The 20,289-nt window shown below is 28.9% G+C and overlaps 2 protein-coding genes and 1 long non-coding RNA gene across 5 annotated transcripts; all 3 read left to right on the top strand.

Annotated features, from left to right (window-relative positions):
- The first annotated feature begins 260 nt into the window (after positions 1 to 260).
- Positions 261 to 9,704, top strand: LOC127150554 (WAT1-related protein At1g43650-like). Its single transcript, XM_051088423.1, has 7 exons — positions 261 to 502; positions 1,072 to 1,079; positions 7,726 to 7,816; positions 8,759 to 8,862; positions 9,078 to 9,238; positions 9,351 to 9,496; positions 9,587 to 9,704. Exons 1-7 carry the CDS (start codon positions 261 to 263, stop codon positions 9,702 to 9,704), a joined length of 870 nt encoding a protein of 289 aa, XP_050944380.1.
- Positions 9,705 to 13,138: 3,434 nt separating this feature from the next.
- LOC127150624 (uncharacterized) lies at positions 13,139 to 14,929 on the top strand. The gene is made up of 2 exons (XR_007823187.1): positions 13,139 to 13,480; positions 14,037 to 14,929. It is a non-coding gene; the product is annotated as an uncharacterized LOC127150624 (long non-coding RNA).
- Positions 14,930 to 16,883: 1,954 nt separating this feature from the next.
- LOC103485250 (WAT1-related protein At5g64700-like) lies at positions 16,884 to 19,770 on the top strand. Of its 3 annotated transcripts, none has more exons than XM_008442784.3 (7): positions 16,884 to 17,117; positions 17,556 to 17,618; positions 17,726 to 17,842; positions 18,534 to 18,771; positions 18,918 to 19,076; positions 19,156 to 19,307; positions 19,406 to 19,770. In XM_008442784.3, the coding sequence occupies exons 1-7, from the start codon at positions 17,002 to 17,004 to the stop codon at positions 19,539 to 19,541; spliced, it is 981 nt and encodes a 326-aa protein (XP_008441006.2). In that variant the 5' UTR covers positions 16,884 to 17,001; the 3' UTR covers positions 19,542 to 19,770. The 3 variants fall into 3 exon arrangements, with proteins under 3 accessions (XP_008441006.2, XP_050944981.1, XP_050944982.1); XM_051089024.1 differs by having other exon boundaries at positions 18,614 to 18,758; XM_051089025.1 differs by lacking the exon at positions 17,726 to 17,842.
- Positions 19,771 to 20,289: the final 519 nt, after the last annotated feature.

Raw genomic sequence — 20,289 nt, forward strand, 5'->3', positions numbered from 1 at the left:
ATTGTAACACATTGATTACCACTTAAACTAGAATGTAAACCTATACAGCAAAAGCTTAACAAGTTGAGCTAAAAGTATCAAATGGCCATCGATTCATTTTGGTAGCCATAGATTATTTCACGAAATGGGTAGAGGCTTGCTTCATACAAAAGTGTCACCAAGCAGGATGTTGTCAAGTTCATACGAAAGGACATTATATGTCGGTATGGTTTACCTGAGCGCATCATCACCGATAATGAAAAAACCTAAACAATAAATTAATGGAGGAGTTATGCAGTCAGTTCAAGGTTAATTCCACTCCTCATCACCCTAAGATGAATGGGGCAGTGGAAGCAGCCAACAAAAATATCAAAAAGATTCTTGAAAAAATGTCGGTCACTTATAGAGATTGGCATAAAATGCTGCCTTTCGCATTATATGGATATAGAATATCAGGGACAACTCCCCTTTCACTAGTGTATGGTTTCGAAGCAGTTTTACCTGTTGAAGTTGATGTGCCAGGGTAATCCAAGAGGTAGAACTAGATGAAGCAAAGTGGGCTCAAGTAAGGTACGAGCAACTGAATTTCATAGAAGAAAGGAGACTGACTGCACTATGTAAAGGACAGTTGTACCAAAAGAAAATAGCACGAACATATAACAAAAAAGATCGACATCACCATTTTCAAGAAGGAGATCTAGTGTTAAAAAGGATTCTGCCTTTTCAAAAGGATCACAGAGGAAAATGGACTCCTAATTATGAGGGACCATATATAGTAAAAAAGGCTTTCTCAGGAGGAGCTTTAATTTTGACAAATATGGACGGAGATGACTTGTCTAACTCGATAAGTGCAAACTATGTGAAGAAATACTATGCATGGAGCGACGATTAACTTTTGGTTCTAGCATTTTCTCGTCAAGTCACTAATATTTGAAGGATATGGGCTTGTACTTGAGGTTTTAGTACTCATGAACGTTATTGGGCTATTAAGCATGCTTTGGTTTTATTTCTGGAGGAAAGTAAACAATGATTCAATTTTTTTTAACATTGTTTATGCATACATGACTTTTCACATTGTCTGCATTTCCATAGGTGGCATGGTATACATTATTGATATGATAATTTAATATATGACCTTTAGTTTGATTATTCATTCTTTTGTCATGAGGCACTTGTTTTATCCCTGGCCCTTGACACCATGTCGCTGCGATGGCGCTTGTTTTATCCCTGGCCTCAGCTTATTTATTCTTTTGTCATGAGGCGCTTGTTTTATCCCTGGCCCTTGACACCATGTTACTGAGATGATGCTTGTTTTATCCCTGGCATCCAATTTATTTATTCATTTGTCATGACGCGCTTGTTTTATCCTTGGCCCTTGACACCATGTTGCTGCGATGACGCTTGTTTTATCCCTAGCCTCCAGCTTATTTATTCTTTTGTCATGAGGCGCTTGTTTTATCCCTGGCCCCTGACACCATGTTACTGAGATGACGCTTGTTTTATCTGTGGCCTCCAGTTTATTTATTTCGTTGTCACGAGGCGCTTGTTTTATCCCTGGCCCTTGACACCATGTTATTGAGATGACGCTTGTTTTATCCCTGGCCTCCAAGTTGTTTATTCTTTTGTCATGAGGCGCTTGTTTTATCCCTAGCCCTTGACACCATGTTGCTGGATGGCGTTTGGTTTATCCCTAGCCTCCAGCTTATTCATTCTTTTGTCATGAGGCGCTTGTTTTATCCCTGGCCCCTAACGCCGTTAATTTATTTAAAATATCTTAGTTTGATGAGTTAGTGGCTACACCTTCGTCCACCTTCTAATTCTATAAGGATGCACGAAGGGGGGCATGCTGTAGCCACCTAATTTTATCCTACATTTTTTTATTATTCTTTCAATTATTAATTGTGACAATGGTTAAGATATTTCATTGATTTATTTTGTTCAAAAAAGAAAAAGATAAAATCTTTTTGTAATAATATGAAATCTTATGTTTTTTTCTTATCTTTTTATTAAAATGGAAAATAAAGTCATTAATGAGAATATCTATTATTTAAAAAAATTCAAATCATTTTTTTTGACTTATCACTTTAGGAAAAAAAAACAAATTAATTTATTTATACAAAATCTCTTTTGATTTATCATATTAGGAAAAGCAAGATAATTTATTTTATACAAAAAAATTTAATACGATATTTGACTTATCTTTATCACTTTAGAAAAAAAACAAACAATTTTATTTTGGACAAAATCTTTCAATATCATATCTTTACTATTTAAAAAAAAAAAAAAGAAAATTAATAAAATTACATAATATCTAATTTGATTTTATACTTATTAAATTTTCCTAATTTGTGGCACACCCCGGGTCTATAAATAGGATCCTTTGTCATTTGGAAAAAGGGGGAACAAATTGTTTTAGAGAAATTCTTGAGGAAAAAAATTGTTTTAGAGAGAATCTCTACGGGAAAAAAAAGTGTTTAGAGAGAATTTGAAGAAACGTATTCCTTTGCAAAAAGGTGGGTTATTAGCTTTTTCGCTTTATTGTTTTTATTTTTATCTTCATATCGTCTTTTTTTTTACCCTAATTCTAATCCCATAAGGAAGGAAAAACTTAGTTGGAGGTTGCATTAGGTAGGGTTTACTCCCAATGATCCACACCTCATACAACAAGTAATTTTCTTCGGGATTGAAGCCTTATTTTTGTTCTCTTTTTAAATGTAGAGAGAAAAAAAAAATGTATAAGGAAAATTTCTTTTTTTCATTTTTACTACCTTTTTATCATCATGCTAAAAGAAAAAAGAAAAAGTCTTTTAACATTTTTCTTCTCTCTAAAACAATAGAGAAAAAGAAAAAGTTATAAACAAAAATTTTCTATTATTATCATTTTTATTATTATTATTAATTATTATTATTATTATTATTATTATTATTATTATTATTATTATTATTATTATTATTATTATTATATTTTTTTTTCTTTTAGGGTGGCGGCAAACCCTCTGTTTCTTTTTTAATTTTTTTTACTTACTTATTTAAATTTAATTTTATTTGTAATTTTATTATTATTATTATTATTATTATTATTATTATTATTAATATATATATATATATATATATATTTAACCTTCGGTTTTTTTTTTTTATTTTTTTATATATAACTTTATTTATTTATTTATTTAGTTTTTTTTATATTTATGATTTTTTTAAAAAACTTTTTGCTATTTTTATTCTTATACCATTATCATTTCCTTTCATAATTTTTTTTATCTCTTTTAACTTACTATCACTCCTATGTCCTCTTTTTTTCACTTATTTATTTAATTTCTTTTTTACATATTTCTTTTTTTATTATTTCATTTTAGTTCCTTTTTCATTTTTTTTCTCTTATTTTATTTATCGTTATTATGTATCTTTCCTTTTTTTTTTTTTAACTTATTCTCATTACCACCATAATGATAATTATTATGTATATGACCTTAAATACATATATTTATACATTGATATCCTAAATTATTTGCCTAATTTATTGTGTGGTATATTTGTTATTTCTATTTGACTTTCATTAAAAATTTCTTGAAAATTTTAAAATACTTTTAACCATTAATTTTGGAATCTTTTTTTAAATTTTTTTCTCTTTAAACCATTTAGAATTTTTTTTGCTTTAAAATTATTTATTTTAAAACTCAAAATTAAATAAATATTTCATAAGGTTTCCTAATCTACATTTTTTTATAATAACCACGCCAATTTCTATAAAAAATCCTACGAAGGAATCTAGAAATTTCTGGGAGTCCGTTATTTCTAGACTCTTGAGGTGAGGGATCAATATCTTAGGGAGTCCGAGATTTGATCCCAAGAGAAAATATATTTAATAATGTTTTAAAAAAAACTTTATTCGAAGACTAGCCTATGATAGAATTTGAGAAATTGTAACATTTTCTCATTCTCTTAAGGTGAGGAATCTTTCCCCAATATAGTCTAATTAATGGGTGTATCCCACTTATTTTATGGGATCATGACTCCAAATATTGGAGTAGTGGGCAATGAAATAAGAAATAGTTCTTTTTTAAAAAAATAAATTTTATTCAAGACATTAAATTTGGCCACCGTTTTCTAAAACGGGTGTTATGGGGTGCTAACACCTTCCCCGTACATAAATGACTCCCGAACTCAACTCTACTTTTTTTCGTAGACCAGTTTTTATTTTATTTAAAATGATTCACTTTGTTTCGGTGTCCAATCACACCGTAAAAAATATTGGTGGCGACTCTTTTTTTTTTTAAAAAAAAATAAACCTTTTTAAGGACGTCGGCCGCTCCGCGTCGTCTCGGGTACGTGGCGACAGACTTTAGATATGGTCCTTTGTAGGATGCAAGTATTGTTGCCCCTCCCACACATATCATCATTCCTGCCACCTTTGCTATCCCTGCTGCTTTCTGTAAGTTCACTTTTTCCATTCTGTATATATAATTTTTATCGAGCATAGTTCAATTAGTTTAGGTTCATTTTCTCCATTCTATTGAACCTTTTTAATTAACTTGAGATTTCAAGATTTTTGAAAAAACAATATACAAGATTGATTCTAAATAGTGTAATAGTCATCCAAGGAGGATTATCAAAGTCATGATTAGGTGTAACTATTAGTAATTCAATTTCTTAAAAAAAAAACTATATATATCTTTCGTTTAACAATTTTTTATTAAACGATCAAGTGAAACATACAAAAATATGTGCAGTCCAGCTAATACTATATAAGTTATATATATATTGTCAAAGTTATGTGTCATATCATTATAACTGTATTGTTCCATGAGAAAGAGTATGTTGACCTTGGAACTGTTTGAATAGGAAATGAGGAAAATAAATACTTTGCTTTCTGCTTTTTTTTTTTTCAATTCTTATTTATAAACTATATAATAAAAATTAACGATTTACATTTTGAAAAACTAGTAATCTTTTTGTTTCGAATTAACAAAAAAAAAAAGTTATACTATCTGAATTTGCATTTTTTGAGAAAATAGCTGTCTATTTTTCAAAAACTGTTTTTTAAGTTTAGCTATTTATCTAATAGACAATAATTTTTCATAATACTTTTATTATAAGATTTATAAATAAACTAATATTTCAAATGCACAAAAAAAATTACCTAAATAAGACGGCGAAGATGAAGTTTGAGACAGGAAGGCAGTTGAAAGCTACAGCTCCAAGAGTTGCTGACGTGTGATCAACAGCCACTCCATAAGCATTCATTGTAAGTGTTATCCTAAAACCCCAATTCATTAAATTATGATCATTTTCATCCTACAATATTATATATTTGAAACTATAATAATTTTCACTTGATAACATAAGCAATTAGTAAATTAAACCATACCATTTTTTAATAGGTTAATACGTTATTATAATTATTAAACATTAATTAAATACACACCCTATCAATGAAATGAAGAAAACATGGCAGAGCTGTTTAAGAGACAATGGCCTCTTCTCTTTCCTGAAACATAGCATAAAAATATAACAAATGAGCTTGGTTTATATTAAGTTATGCTCGTATATTGACAGTTTGAACAACAACAAAAAAACATTTTGAAAGAAATGAGACATACGTACCCTTTTAAAAGTAAAGTTAGTGGTACTAAAATGAGAGTGCCAGCAACTTGACGATAGAAGAGGAAGATATACGTATTCATACCGGTAGCGAAGGCAGCCTTCGACAATAAGCTCATTCCGGCTTCAATAATTTGAATGAAAATTGCAACAATGTAAGGCTTCTTGGCATCCATTTTTACAAATGTGAAGAATGATAATTTAGTGCACAATTTGGGGTCTCTGGCTGTCCTTTATATAAGGGCAAGAGGCTCCTGATAGAGAATATAAGGGAAGCTAAATGAAAAAGAAAAAGAATGATAATGATAAACACATACAAAAACACAAAAATAGGATATTCTTTGCATAGAAATGAGTTGTTCATATAACATTATATGTGGTTATTAATGAGATAAGGCATTGGTAGTTGAAGTTTTACCATTAAGTGACTCCAACATGAGTGGTTGGATTACCATATTTCGTAAAATTGTTGGATTACCATATAACATTAAATGTACAGCACATTTTGATTAACATATTTGGTAAAAATCTCAACAAAAATGATTTTGTATATCAAATATACTATGAATTTCCAACATGAGTGGTGTTCAATATAATTTGTAGTGACCCTTCTTCAAAGATGGGTTGTTGGAGTATTCTTCAATTGGGGAGGAGATTCCCTTCCCCAAGATATATATATTTACACAAAACCAATTTTGGTTTAGAATAATTGTAATATTCTCATTCATTTTTTTTTCTTAATTAGGTTATACAAGCAAATAAATATATGCCATTATACCTACAATGATGCACTTAAATTAGAAAAAATTTATTGTAATAATGTTTATGCAACAAAAAAGGTATTTCTAAATCAATCCAATACAACTCATATCTCCTAAAATAAACTTCTTTTCTTTTTCATTTTGATTACCATATTTCGTAAAAAGCTCATCAAAAATGATTTTGTATGACCAAATATACTATGCATTTTTAAATTAGTACTCCAACTTGAGTGGATGCAAATGGGAAAACCATATGCTATTTTGATATATAAAAACAAATTGAATTGAATGGGTGAGGGTTTTGAACAGACTTGATTATATATATACTTAAGCATCTGCACACACATAAGTGAAGTTTGTAAAATATTTGTCTCGATGATATGAAAAAAAAATGAATTCAAAGATGCCTTATTTTGTGCACTTGTTTGTCAAACAACATTTGCTGGGATGAGTTTCCTCTTAAACGCTTCCTTTTCTTCTGGTATGAATACTATTCTGCACCTAAAACTGTTGACACTATCTTCTTACTTTCCCTCCCCATTTATTTCACAAGGTAAAAATACTCCATATTATTACTAATTTCATTTACTAACTCTTTTGGTTTTTATTTTATTATCAGAAAAAACCAAAGCCAATAATCACGCACAGTGTCCTTCCATCGCGATTTTTTTCATCGTCTTCCTCCTGCAATTTCTTTCATCATCTTTCTCTTCTTTTTGCTGCTATGATTTCTTTCCATCGTCTTTCTTCTTTTTTTATTCTTTTTTATGTCATTTAAATTTGGATAACCAAATTTAAACGACCATATACAAAAAATAACAAAATCTAAAAGATCGTATATAAAAAATTTTGACAAAAAAATCATTTAGATTGGAGTAGGCAAATGTAAACGATCGTGTAAAAAAAGTAAACGATTCTGTAAAAAAAATAAAAGATCGTGTGTAAAGAATCTTTAAAAAATCATTTAGATTAGAGTAACTAAATGTAAACGATCGTGTAAAAAAAGAGTAAACGATCGTGTAAAGAAATAAAAGATCGTGTATAAAGAATTTTGAAAAAAAAATCATTTAGATTGGAATAGCCAAATATAAACGATCGTGTACCAAATTTTAAAAAAAAAATCAAATCTAAACGGTCAAATCTAAACGATCGTGTAACTAAATTTAAACATAACCAAATTAAAGTCTAACAAAATTAAAGTGTAACAAAATTAAACGATATAATTGAAAAGATAAATTGTAGTCATATCTAAACGATCGCGTATTAAACAATAATAAAATCTAAACAATCGCAAATATATTACATCCATTGTTGACGGCGTGATTGACGGGACATTTTTTATATTTTATACGGTGGATCTCTGGATTTTTTCCATTTTCAGAATTAGAGGTTAAGTATACATCAGCAACTATGGGAACTGCAGCCTACAATTGTGTTCCTGTCACCACATTCTTCTTTGCTCTTATGTCAAGGTTCATTGACATTAACTAATTTAGCTTTTCTCTAAGTAACATCCCTTTAGATTGATTTTTAGAAAAGGGAACGTTTCAAATAAACTTATTTTTATTTAAATCCTTTTAATAAAAATTGCTTAAAATACCTTTCAAAAGTTGTCAAAGAGTAATTTTTTTCCTAAGTGCTTACTCTTTGAAAAATCGCTTAATCTAGCCTTGCTAAGAAGTTGTGCTTCAACATACAAGTCAAGTTTGGAAAAGTACAAAAAAAAAAATTAAAAAATAAAAAATTACAAGAAAACTAACATGTATGATTTTAAAAGATAAACTTGTTACCGAAAAATGTTTAAAAATGTAGCTAGCTTTTAAAATTAGAATGTAGAATTAAAATATTTACTATGTAAGAGATCAAAACTAAAGTTAGTAAAACCAAACCAACCAAAATTTAGGAAGAATAAAGTATATTTATTTTGTAATAATGTTGTTACCCATATCTCTCTCCTAATTTTCATATATTCACCAATAACAGAGAGTTTAGTTTTTTTTTTTAAATAGTGATATGTTACAGCCAACATATGGAAAACCTTATAGAGGAAAAAAAATAGTTTTAGCAATTCAAAATGGGTATGGAATTTATACCAAATAATGGATGCACTGCTTTAATTAAACCAAAGAACAAATAGAATATATAATTTGTTTGGGTTATTAAGCTATGAACAATGCTACATGTATATATAACTATTCTTGAATCACCGATTGAAGTAGAAAACCAATATTAATATTGAAGAAGAAAAAACTTTGCAGAAGTTTAATTATATATAGAGTTTTTTAAACCAGTTTGGTCTGACCACGTATTATCTTAAATTACAACGGGTCGTCCAAAAACATAATGGGTGAATGTAAATTTAATTATATCTCTAACAATTACACATATTTGATTATTTGTATTATTGTTGATAGGACGAAGAAAGTAAATTTAAAGAAAGCAAGTGGAATAGCCAAGGTTGGAGGCTCAATATTGTGCATTGCTGGTGTTACCGTTCTTGCTTTTTACAAAGGCCCTCGTTTTAATCCACTCTTCAAATTTCACCTTTTTCAAACTGATCATCAACAATCTCATGTTTCTTCCAAAAAAGAATGGATTCTTGGCTGTTTCTTGCTCTAATCATGCATCAGGATAACTAAGTGGATTAAAAAAAGTTAAAATAGACGTAGCTTATCTATGTATTTGTCTCTTTATAATATTTAGTTTGATATATGCATGATATTTTACTTTCAGGCTTGGGTTTTGAGAAGTTGTCCATCTCCGCTTGTGGTATAACATTTGGACAGACATTTACAAGTGCCATTCAATCATTTTTTATGGCTATTGCAATTGAAAGAAATCCTTCTCAATGGAAGTTGGCTTGGAACATTTCCCTAGCTGCTATACTTTATTGCGTATGATTTTCTCTTTTCTTTCCTTGGAGTATGAAGATTGAAACCTCTAATCCTTTCTATTATATTTAATACAAGTCAATTATTTTTTAGCTACAATTTTGTTGTTTTGCAGGGAATTTTTGTGATACCCATTGGAACCTGTTTGTCAAGTTGGGTGGTAAAAAAGAAAGGTCCAGTTTTCCAAGCTGTTACCACACCTTTTAATCTCATTTTCACACTTATTCGTTCAGAACATATTATTAGAATTAGCTTGGGCAGGTAATTAGATTAATTGATTGACATAAATCTATTCTATTAATAATGATTTAAATTTATTCAAACGTGTTTTTTTTTTTGTGTGATGAACAGCATAATTGGTGCTGTATTACTGGTCTTGAGCCTTTATAGTATTATGTGGGGAAAAAAGAAAGAAGCGAGCCATCTTGATACAGAAAACACCACGAATTCTATTTTAATTCATGCATAAATGTTGGTGTTCTTGCTTAGATGAGCTTTTATTATGAAAACATGTTATCTTATTGTTTTTTCTTCATAATTTTTCTTATATATTTTTTTTGTTTGTAGAAGCTTCATCAAACTCATTTTAACATGTAATGTAGAAGTTAAAGTTAATTTTAATTGATTTGTGTTTAAATGGTCGTTTAACCTTTTTTCTCTTTAACCTATTTCTCCTTATTACTTACTACATGAGTGTTTTCGTACACTTTGGTTTGGTGTGTATACACTTACATGCATCATTGAAATTTGATTCTCTAATATTTTTGTGGATTTTGATGTGAACCCTTAATTTTGATCCATGAACATTTGTTAATCTTGTGTTATTTAATTCAATATTCACACTATTTTGTTGGTGTCTTATCTAAAATGTTTAGGTATATTCATATTCCTTATCTGACTCGTTGGATTCCATACTTCTATTCATGATATAGGAGAATTTATCCCCCTCCATACATCTTCATCAATTGAGACTACACATTATAGTTTGTTATATATGTTGAACACCTACATTGACAACACCTTCAAACAACAAGAATGAGAGTAGATTTCATTCCGGATGAATCAACAATTCCACTCCTATTTAAATAAGATATAGAGTTGAAAAAGAAGAGACATACCGATTTTCTTTCCTTTTGCCAAAATATTGCAACAGATAAATCTTCCATACTTAGTAATTATCATCCATTACTCTTCATTGGAATACTTTTCTCCACCCACTTCTCTAACTCGTAGTTTTTTTTCACACGAATGAAATATTTGATCAATTTTGGCCATGGGAATGATAGGGATGCTAAACATATATTAACCTTGCTGAGATATTCAGATGCGTCTACTACATATACTATAAAAATGATGACTCTGGTTGAATAATAATTAAAGAAGAATAAGGGAGCGAATAAATCCTCGACGAAAATAGAAAAATTCATTGTATAAAATATGAGTGAGAAACTTTCTTTCTTATTGAAAAATACAAAAGCTCTCCTATATGGAAAAAGAAATCTCCTTCTATGTTATACCTCTCCCATTTGATCTAGATTTTGCGATAGTTTATTGACAATCGTGGGTCCTCATTTGTAGCACAAAATACTTGGCCATCAACCAAATACAATAGCTCCAATTTATCCTATAGAGATGTGAATAATCCATAGCTCCAAATCTCCTAGAGAGATATGAGAGATCCAAAGGTCACAAATATATTGGTTTTAGATAGAGTGTATATAAAGTCTAATGGTACAAATTTGTTACCTAAAAACTACATGAATAATAAAGATATTTCTCGATAACTATCCAACCCTCATCCCTATCCATTCTTTTGTTCATTCACTTTGTAAAAAGAAAAAGGAAAAAAAAACTATACAAATAATGTCGGAAAACATTTATTACAATCTTGTTTAAAAAAAAAAAGAATAAGTATTTCCTATCAACTCAATACGCTTTCCTATCAACTCAACACGCTTTCTTCTTTTTTTAGTAAAATAAATTTTTTTCTGTTTTAGTTTCATATATTTCCTAGAAATCTCGTCTACTAGAATTCTATGCATTTTAAAATTAATATTCCAACAAATTAAAAGTGGTTGGAAATGGGAAAACCATATACTATTTTAATAGAAAGATATAAATTTAATTGAATGGCTGAGTGTTTTGAATATAGTTGATCATATACTTAAGCAACTACACACATAAGATTCAAAAAAGCCTTATTTTGCACTACTTGTTTGCCAAATAACATTTGTTGGTATGAATTTATTATTATTATCATTATTATTTATATTATTATTAATGAAATCACTGTGATTTGAAAAAGAATGTAATATGATGCAAGCACGTATAATATACCAACTTAGTCAAATCACCCACCAATCAACATAAAAAAATGTATAGCTTACTATTGATAATTAATTCATTTTATTCCATGAATCTTGTGAAATTTCCAAATACTAAATTGTATATATATAGTGCCCTGTAAATTATATTATATTATATTAATTTTGAATTTAGTTTGACTCTTCCCTTGGATGCTTATGGAGTGGATGTTAACTTCACGTCAGCAACTACACCTATATTGGATAAAAGTCCATTTTTGTCAACAAAGTATGATATGAAATTTACCAAAAATAGAAGGGCAAATTACACAGCTGATCAGCATCCTAACATGGACCCAACATCCTAACTTCCAACAATGTTAATAATGGATGATCTTGAAAAAAAAAAGGCCATATAAATGATACTAGCTTGGACACATTATATTAAACTAAAGGAAGAAAAAAGAAAGATAAAAAGACAACCAAACGTATTATTAAAGTTAAAAATGTTACTTAATTGCATTTTATTTTCTTTCCGCAACCTTAAATAATTCTAGTTTAAAATATCATTTAGATCCTTGAGTAGATTGAAATGAAAAGGCGCACACTTCATCCCAACAAAACCCAAAACAGAGACCGAAGAATGACATGTTGCAAGAAAGTCAAATCTTCGTTAAGTAGATTTAGAGTAACAAAATATTTTAATTTAGAGTAACAAAATGCAAATAAGAATCTCTGTTTTGGGTTGAGAATGTCTCTTAATTCAACTCAACCCAACTCATTTATACCCTTATGCAGCGCATGTTTGCCAAATTACCTTCGCTAGAATGAGCTTAATGCCAAAGACCAGCTTTGCCGTGAGCATGAACACTCAATACCTTCCTATTCTCTCGTAAAGTTGTTGGCAGTATCATCTTAATTCCACCGACTCTTATCTTAAAAGGTAAAATATATATTCCAAATTATTACTATATTCATTTCCTAACTCTTTTTATTTTATTATTCTTTAATTTTATAAGTACCATTGGATTTGTTTTTTTTTTATTATTATTACCTCTACAAAACTCTGTATTCTTTTCAATTGTTTTTTTTTTCGCACTTGGGAGCAATTATTGGTTTTGGTTTCTTTAAAAAAATGGACTCCAAACTCATGAAGTATTTTCAAGATTGTCAACAGAACACTTTCCTAAACCCTTGATTTAAGATAGAAACTTTAATTGTAGTTTTGATCGTACATATAAATTAAACAATTATAAAATAGAAAATATAGAGAGTTGGGAAATAATGATGGAGGAAATGAATAGAGCAATAATTTGGGATATATATTCACCTTTGTGAACTAGATTGGTGATGGGAAGTAAGAAGATAGATAGCGTCAAAACCGATTGAATCGATTTTTGTACAAAATCGAAAAAATGTGGTTTGTTGTGGTCTCAAATAGTTCAAAATTGAAAATTTTCGATTTGGTTCTGTTTTTATCTCGAAAACAACTTTCATAAATTGAACCAAACCGAACCGTTTTTAAATAAATGAGATTTTATATATAATTTTATTTAAAAAATATATGTATATAAGTTTAGTTTAGGGTTTGTCTGTGTGCTTCAACCCAGCCTTTTCCATCCTCTTCCCTCCATCTCTCGCATCTCTCATCTCCATCCCTCGCATCTCTCATCTCCATCTCGCATATTCTCTGACCTCTTTTGTCTCCTCTTCTTCCACCTCTTCGATCTCCACCACCACGCCGGCCGGCGTACGAGACACTACCCAAGATCAACCCTTCCCAACATCAATTCAAAATCCAGAAGGCGTAAGATCCATCTCTTCGATCTCCACCACCACGCATCTCTCATAAAACTTCAATCTTAAAAATTAGAAGAGGAGATGGGAACAACTCCAGCAGGCGTACGAGAGCAGAGAGGTGACTACGGAGGGCAGGCGGGAGGTTAGTAACAAAATTAGTGAAATTTGAAAATTCTTTTAGAACTGGATTAAGCGTTTTTAGACCCAATTTAAGGTAAATTAATTCCTCTGGTTCCTCTTTATCTTTGATACATTGCACACAAGAATAGGCGGGTAACCAAAACGTGAGAGAAAAAAAAATGAAAATCAAAGATGATAATAACAATAAAGTAGATTCTACATAACAAATTTTGAAATTTAAATAAACAATAACAATAGAAAACAATCGTTCGGTGAAAATATTCATTAGAAAATTCACAGAATTTGAAAATTCTCCCTTTCCCATGTTCACAGAGTTCTTGCCATTATCATCTACGTAAGGAAATGAGAATTTTGGAAAAGAAAACAAATTTTGAAATCGAACGGTTTATCGAGCCGCACAATTGTTGTGGTTTGGTTTTCCGTACAATTTTTAAAAAAATTTCGGCCCTACCGAACCAAACCGTATCTAACCCTACCCTCATGTCTGAGTATTAATTTTGTTCAGAAATACTCTTTTTTGTTTCAAATTGTTTTGTAATTGAAGTGCATTATTGTAGGTATAATTCTATATCTATTTTCATGGAACCTAAGGATGAAGATGGAAATATTATAATTTTTCAAAATTTGTTTTGTAAATATATATTTTGGGAGCAAATCTCTCCTCCCCAATCGAAGCCACCCAAAGAACGGCCACCGACTAATTCAAGAACTAAGATCACTTGGCTGAATAAAAAGATTAGTTTTTTTCTTTCATCTTTTGTCTTATAGAAGCTTTTATCTTACGTGGATAATTATATATAAAGAATATCTTCCTTATTCATGAAACTTTTTCTAATAAATTGTTTTACATTTTTGTTAGGACCAATTAGAACCATTGAATTTATTTAATGGCCAAGTATCTTTGTAATATATAATAAAGATCCATAATTGTCTAATTATTCCAAAATCGGATAAAGTTGGATAAGTTATAAAATAGATATTTTTTTCAAAAGAGACCTCTTTATTTTTCCATAAGAAAAAAAGCTCGTCACTTATATTAAAATATTGTGAATTATTATTTTTGGGTTTGAAAATAGTGAAAATTCAGAGTTAATTTCAAAAAGGGTAAAAAAAGAAAATGCAACACCGATGCACACTCTCCTGCCTCCAACATTTGCCTTCCTTATATTTAATTTCTCCATCCAAACAATATAAATATATAATTGTTAGAAGGTATAATCAAATTAGTTTATGTTCATAAACTTAGGTTTTTGAATTAGAGGAGATTAGTTCATAAAGAGACCTTGTGTATAATAAATTCTTCCATCTTTATCTGTTATTTATTATTTATTTTTTTTGGTAATGAACAATATAATTAGTACTATATTGATGGTTTTAAACCTTTACATTGTATGAGATATTATTCAATTGTGTTTTTTCTTCAACGAAAAGTTTTATATTTTGTTTGTTAGTGAAAGTTTCATCCAACTTTTTTATTTAATTTTAATATGAGTCAATCTATTTTTCATTAATGATATAATGGATGATTATGATTTGGTTTGATTATGTGTACTCTAGTTGAATAATAATAATAAAGAAGAAAGGAGGGAATAAACCATGAACATGAACAAGGATAGAAAAATGAGTGACAAATTTTCCTTCTTTTGTCTCTTATAAAAAAAACTTTCCATGTTTATACTTTAACCACTTATCAAGATTTTGCGATAGTTTAGCAAACTATGGGTCTCATTTATAAGACAAAGAATTCTTCTCTATCAAGCAGATCCAATGGTTCCAATTTGTAGAAAGATATGAAGGATATATTGTATTTGCTGTACTACATATATACACACACGTGACGTATCAGTACATACATTGATATTTTTTTAAATTGAAGGGTTTAAGAATACTATTAAATAAATATCTATATATATCTTTTAACATCTTTATAAATATTTATAAAAGGTTAAAAAAAATATTGTTATTTATTTAGTCTAGGGAATAGAAATATTATATCAACAATATTCCTAAACTTAATTTGAGTTCGGAACAACTTAGTTAATAATTTAAATAAAATCTTATAAATTGTCTGATTACAAATATTCATTGATTTTATCGATACAATTGTAAAATTAAAATCTCGATATCAATATCGACATTGATATTTTAAAAACCGGATATGAGTAAGAGATTCGTGAATGGGTTAAAACACTTTTCAATTCAATCCCTGGTCGTTCATTGAGCCCTAAAAGATGAAGCCTAAACTAACCTAAAGAAAAAAAGTGAGCAGACCAAAGACACTATCTGAACTTGGATTGGGTCCTTCAATAGTCAAGTCCATTATCCAACTTAATCAAGTTTGGGCCTAATTTAGGTCAATGTTTGATCAACCTCTTCAATATTTTTTTTTTAAATACATATATTTTTTTAGATTTTCTTAAATTAAAATTTATTATAAAGTTTTGTTGATTATTTTATTTTCTTAAACCTGCGTATTAGTTTTTAACTTTTAATCATTTTATATTAACTAATTTAAATCTATGATATCTAAAGTTAAATATATTTTTAAAAAAATATTAAACCAAAAGTTAATTATATAAAATACAATATTTGTATAGCCATATATGCACACATGTATATTTGGGTTGATTCAATAATAAATTTGTTGGACTCATTACGATTTAAATAGTAAATAAATTAAAACATATGTGACATCATCTTTTGCTTTTTACAAAATGATAATTTTTGTAAATAGTTCACCAAGTGACCCCTAATAAAAGTTGAAAGAATCTATTTCCATACGTAATATTTTTAAGCTACCATAGAATTGCAAATGTGAAGTATAATTAACAAAAACCATCCATAGACTTTTAATCAACCTATTCTCAAAGATGTATTTAAAACTTTTTTATATTTGTAATTTATCTGCTAAATAATTTGAACATAATTGTCATATTTGTAGTTATAACCACATGAAACTTTTTAAGTTAGAAATAACAATATTCATATGTTAGAAGTACGACATCATTGAGCACCATAGATTGAAAAATTCTTTTGAAAACGATTACGATAAACTAGAAAAAGATTGGCAAGTAAAAAATTGTTCCCTGCTTAGTTGAGTTGCCTAATTAAGACATTATTATGTTGAATAATGAAAAAGGTATGTAACATGCACAATGACAAAAATGATACCATTCCTAGTTCCCACTATACACACACGATATTCAATTTAATAGTGAAGCACTACTAATAGGATCATGTGAAATCATATTGCCTAATGGAAGAATAAGCATATTTTTAAATTAATATTCCAAACATAGTGGTTGGAAATTGGAAAAAGCATATGTTTTTTAATTTAATTGGATGGAGGTTTTGATATATATATATATATATATATATAGTTGATTATATACTTAAGCAATAACTATACACATATAAGTGATATATGTGTTGTGAAACATTGGTTTAGTTGATACGGAAGAAAAAAAGGATTCAAAGAAGCCTTATTTTGGAGCTCTTGTTTGCCAAATAACATTTGCTGGGATGAATTTATTCTCAAAGGCTGCATTTGCTTCTGGTATAAATATTTATATTTTCCTTTTCTACCGGCAAGCTCTTGGCACTATCGTCTTACTTCCCCTCACCATTTATTTCGCAAGGTAAAATAATACTTCATTTTTTTACTAATTTCATTTTCTAACTCCTTTTATTTTTTCTATTAGTTTAATTTATAAATATGTTAGATCTGCGACCAAAATATCTATCTTAAATCAAGGTCGCGTTTAAGAAAGTAATTGGAGAAACCAAAACCAATAATCACTCTCGAGTGGATTGAGGAGAACTTTTTTTTCCCTTAATTATGCTTGGAAATGAACAAAATTAGTTGACTTTCAAACCAAAACCAATAATTTTTGTGGTTCATTTGTTACATGACGATAAACGTTTCATATCAACTAAGAAAGAACGAAGAACAATACTAAGAAAGAATCTGAGGGGCAAATATTTTTATTAACATGCCATCAGTCTTTTAAGTGAAATGAAAGCTTACCAATTTGTTTGTTTGTTTGTTTTTTTTTCTCCATGGAGTATTATCGTAGAAAGGAAATGGGAAGTTTATCAAAAGGAGATGTGATGAAGATTTTCGTGCAGGCCATTCTGGGGTTTGTACACACAATTAATTATATTACAAAGTATCTGAATTCTTTTAATTTAATTTGATGGAAGTTTTTTTGCTCTTCTTGTTGTGTGTGTTAAATTAAAAATGCAGGTTTACAGTAGGTTTGAATGTTTATGGATTAGGAGTTAAGTATACATCAGCAACTTTAGGAGCTGCAGCCTTTAACTGTGTTCCTGTCACTACATTCTTCTTTGCTTTTATTTCAAGGTTCGTCGACATTATCTTAACTAATTTATTTTTTTTCCAAATAACCTCTCCTTGAATTGATTTTTCAAAAAAAAAAAACATTAAGAAGAACTTATTTTTATTTAAATCCTTGTAATAAAAATTGTTTAAAAAATCGTGAGAAAACGTGTATGATTTTAAAAAGTAAAATTGTTACCAAAGAATGTTTAAAAATCTAGCTAGCTTTAAAATTTAGATTTTAGAATTTAGTTAAAGAATTAAAATATTTAGTATGTAAAACTAAGGTCAGTAAACCAAACCAACCAAACTATAGGAAGAATAAAATACATTTATTTTGTAATAATGTTGTTACCCATATATCTCTCTTAATTTTCATTTATTCAATAATAAAACAGACAGTTTAGTTTTTCTTCTTTAATAGTGATTTTTATTTGTTACCCAACATATGGAAAATCTTATAGGGGAAAAAATAGTTTTAAGCCATTCAGAATGGGTATAGAATTTATACCAAATAATGGATACACTGCTTTAATTAAACTAAAGAACAAATAGAGAATATATAATTTGTCTGAGACTACTACTTTCTAAACCAGTTTGCTATATGATATTATCCTTAATTAAAACTTTGTCGTTCAAAAGCATAAATTTGTGGGTGAATGTAAATTTAATTATATTGTCCAACAATTACACATATTTGTATTATTGTTGATAGGATGGAAAAGGTAAATATAAGGAAAGCAAGTGGAATGGCAAAGATTGGAGGCTTAATATTGTGTATCGCTGGTGTTGCAGTTCTTGCATTTTACAAAGGCCCTTATTTGAAACCACTCTTCAAATTTCACCTTTTCCAAACTCAACAATCTCATGTTTCTTCCAAAAAAGAATGGATTCTTGGCTGTTTCTTGCTCTTCCTTACTTGCCTTACATGGGGTTTGTGGTACGTTCTTCAGGTAATTAATTTTCAATATTATCCTGAATTTTATATGTTGTTTAGGTTATTATTTTATGAGTAATGTTAACACTAGGTTAGGATAACTGAGTGAACTAGAAAAAGTTAAAATATTTAATTTGATATAATACAATATTTGATTTTCAGGCTTGGGTTTTGAGAAGTTGCCCATCTCCACTTGTGTTAACATTTGGACAGACATTTTCAAGTGCCATTCAATCATTTTTTGTGGCTATCGCAATTGAAAGAAACCCTTCTGAATGGAAGTTGGCTTGGAACATTTCCTTAGCTGCTATTCTTTATTGCGTATGATTCCAACCTCTAATTCTTTATATTATATTAATATGTGTCAATTATTTTTGAGTTACAATTTTGTTGTTTGCAGGGAGCTTTTGTAATTCCCGTTGGAAACTATCTATCAAGTTGGGTAGTAAAAAAGAAAGGTCCAGTTTTCCAAGCTGTTACCACACCTTTTAATCTCATTTTCACACTCATTGGTTCAGAATTTCTTTTAAATGATGGAATTGGCTTGGGAAGGTAATTAGAAACTAATTAATTGATTGGTATAAATCTTTTTTATTAATAATGGTTTAAATTTGTTTAAACATGTTTTTTTTTCCGTGTGTGGTGAACAGCATAATTGGTGCTATATTGCTGGTGTTGAGCCTTTATAGTGTTTTATGGGGAAAAAAGAAGGAAGCGAGTTGTCTTGACACAAAAAACAACACTAATTCTGTTCCAACGGAAAGGAAAGTGTTAGATAACATTTAAATTTTAAATATGGTAGGATTACTTAATTTTTGATGTTTTTATTAAGTTGTACTCAAATGAGCTATTATCATGAAATCATGTTATCCTGTTGGATTTTCTTCATAATTTTTTTTTTATTATTTTGCATGTTAGTAAAAGTTCATCAAACTTGTTTAACATTTGATGTAAGGTAGACATTAAAGTTAATTCTACAATTTGTATTTAAATGGCCGTTTAACCTTTTTCCTCATTTAACCTATTTCTCATTATTACTATATAAGTGTTAAACGTATAGTTTGGCTTGGTATGTACATTTACATGCATCGTAAAATTTGATTCTCTAATTTTGTGAATTTTGATGACTAACCTTTAAATTTCTATCAACATTTGTAAATACTCTTTGGTTATTTAGTCCAATATCAAATGTCTTATCTAAAGTTTACTTGATTAAGTGCAGGAAGAAAGAAAAATTAAGAAGTTTTTTTTTATAATTCAAAGCAAACACTTGTAATTCATCTTATTCATTACAGTCATAGAAGGCCTTTAATAAAGCGCTCCAAATTTGAGGATTCAATGTAAATAATCCATAATATCATATACACATTAACTGTCCTCATTTGCAATTTTCAACATATACCATTTATCATATCATATTCCTTATTTGACTCACTAGATTCGACACTTCTATCCATGATATAGAAGAATTTTCCTCTTTCTATACATCTCCATCAATTGAGACCACACATTTTAGTTTGTTCTATATGTTGAA

This window comes from Cucumis melo, chromosome 8, assembly GCF_025177605.1.
Source record: "Cucumis melo cultivar AY chromosome 8, USDA_Cmelo_AY_1.0, whole genome shotgun sequence".
Classification (NCBI taxonomy): domain Eukaryota; kingdom Viridiplantae; phylum Streptophyta; class Magnoliopsida; order Cucurbitales; family Cucurbitaceae; genus Cucumis; species Cucumis melo.

Excerpts from the sequence above, each read along its gene's own strand:
- LOC127150554 (XM_051088423.1), top strand. The coding sequence starts at position 261 with ATGGAGGAGTTATGCAGTCAGTTCAAGGTTAATTCCACTCCTCATCAC. Across the intron at positions 7,817-8,758 it reads TTCTTTGCTCTTATGTCAAG|GACGAAGAAAGTAAATTTAA; the intron begins GTTCATTGACAT and ends TATTGTTGATAG. Across the intron at positions 8,863-9,077 it reads TGCTTTTTACAAAGGCCCTC|GCTTGGGTTTTGAGAAGTTG; the intron begins GTTTTAATCCAC and ends TTTTACTTTCAG.
- LOC103485250 (XM_008442784.3), top strand. The coding sequence starts at position 17,002 with ATGAATTTATTCTCAAAGGCTGCATTTGCTTCTGGTATAAATATTTAT. Across the intron at positions 17,118-17,555 it reads CTCACCATTTATTTCGCAAG|AAAGGAAATGGGAAGTTTAT; the intron begins GTAAAATAATAC and ends GTATTATCGTAG. Across the intron at positions 17,619-17,725 it reads TTCGTGCAGGCCATTCTGGG|GTTTACAGTAGGTTTGAATG; the intron begins GTTTGTACACAC and ends TTAAAAATGCAG.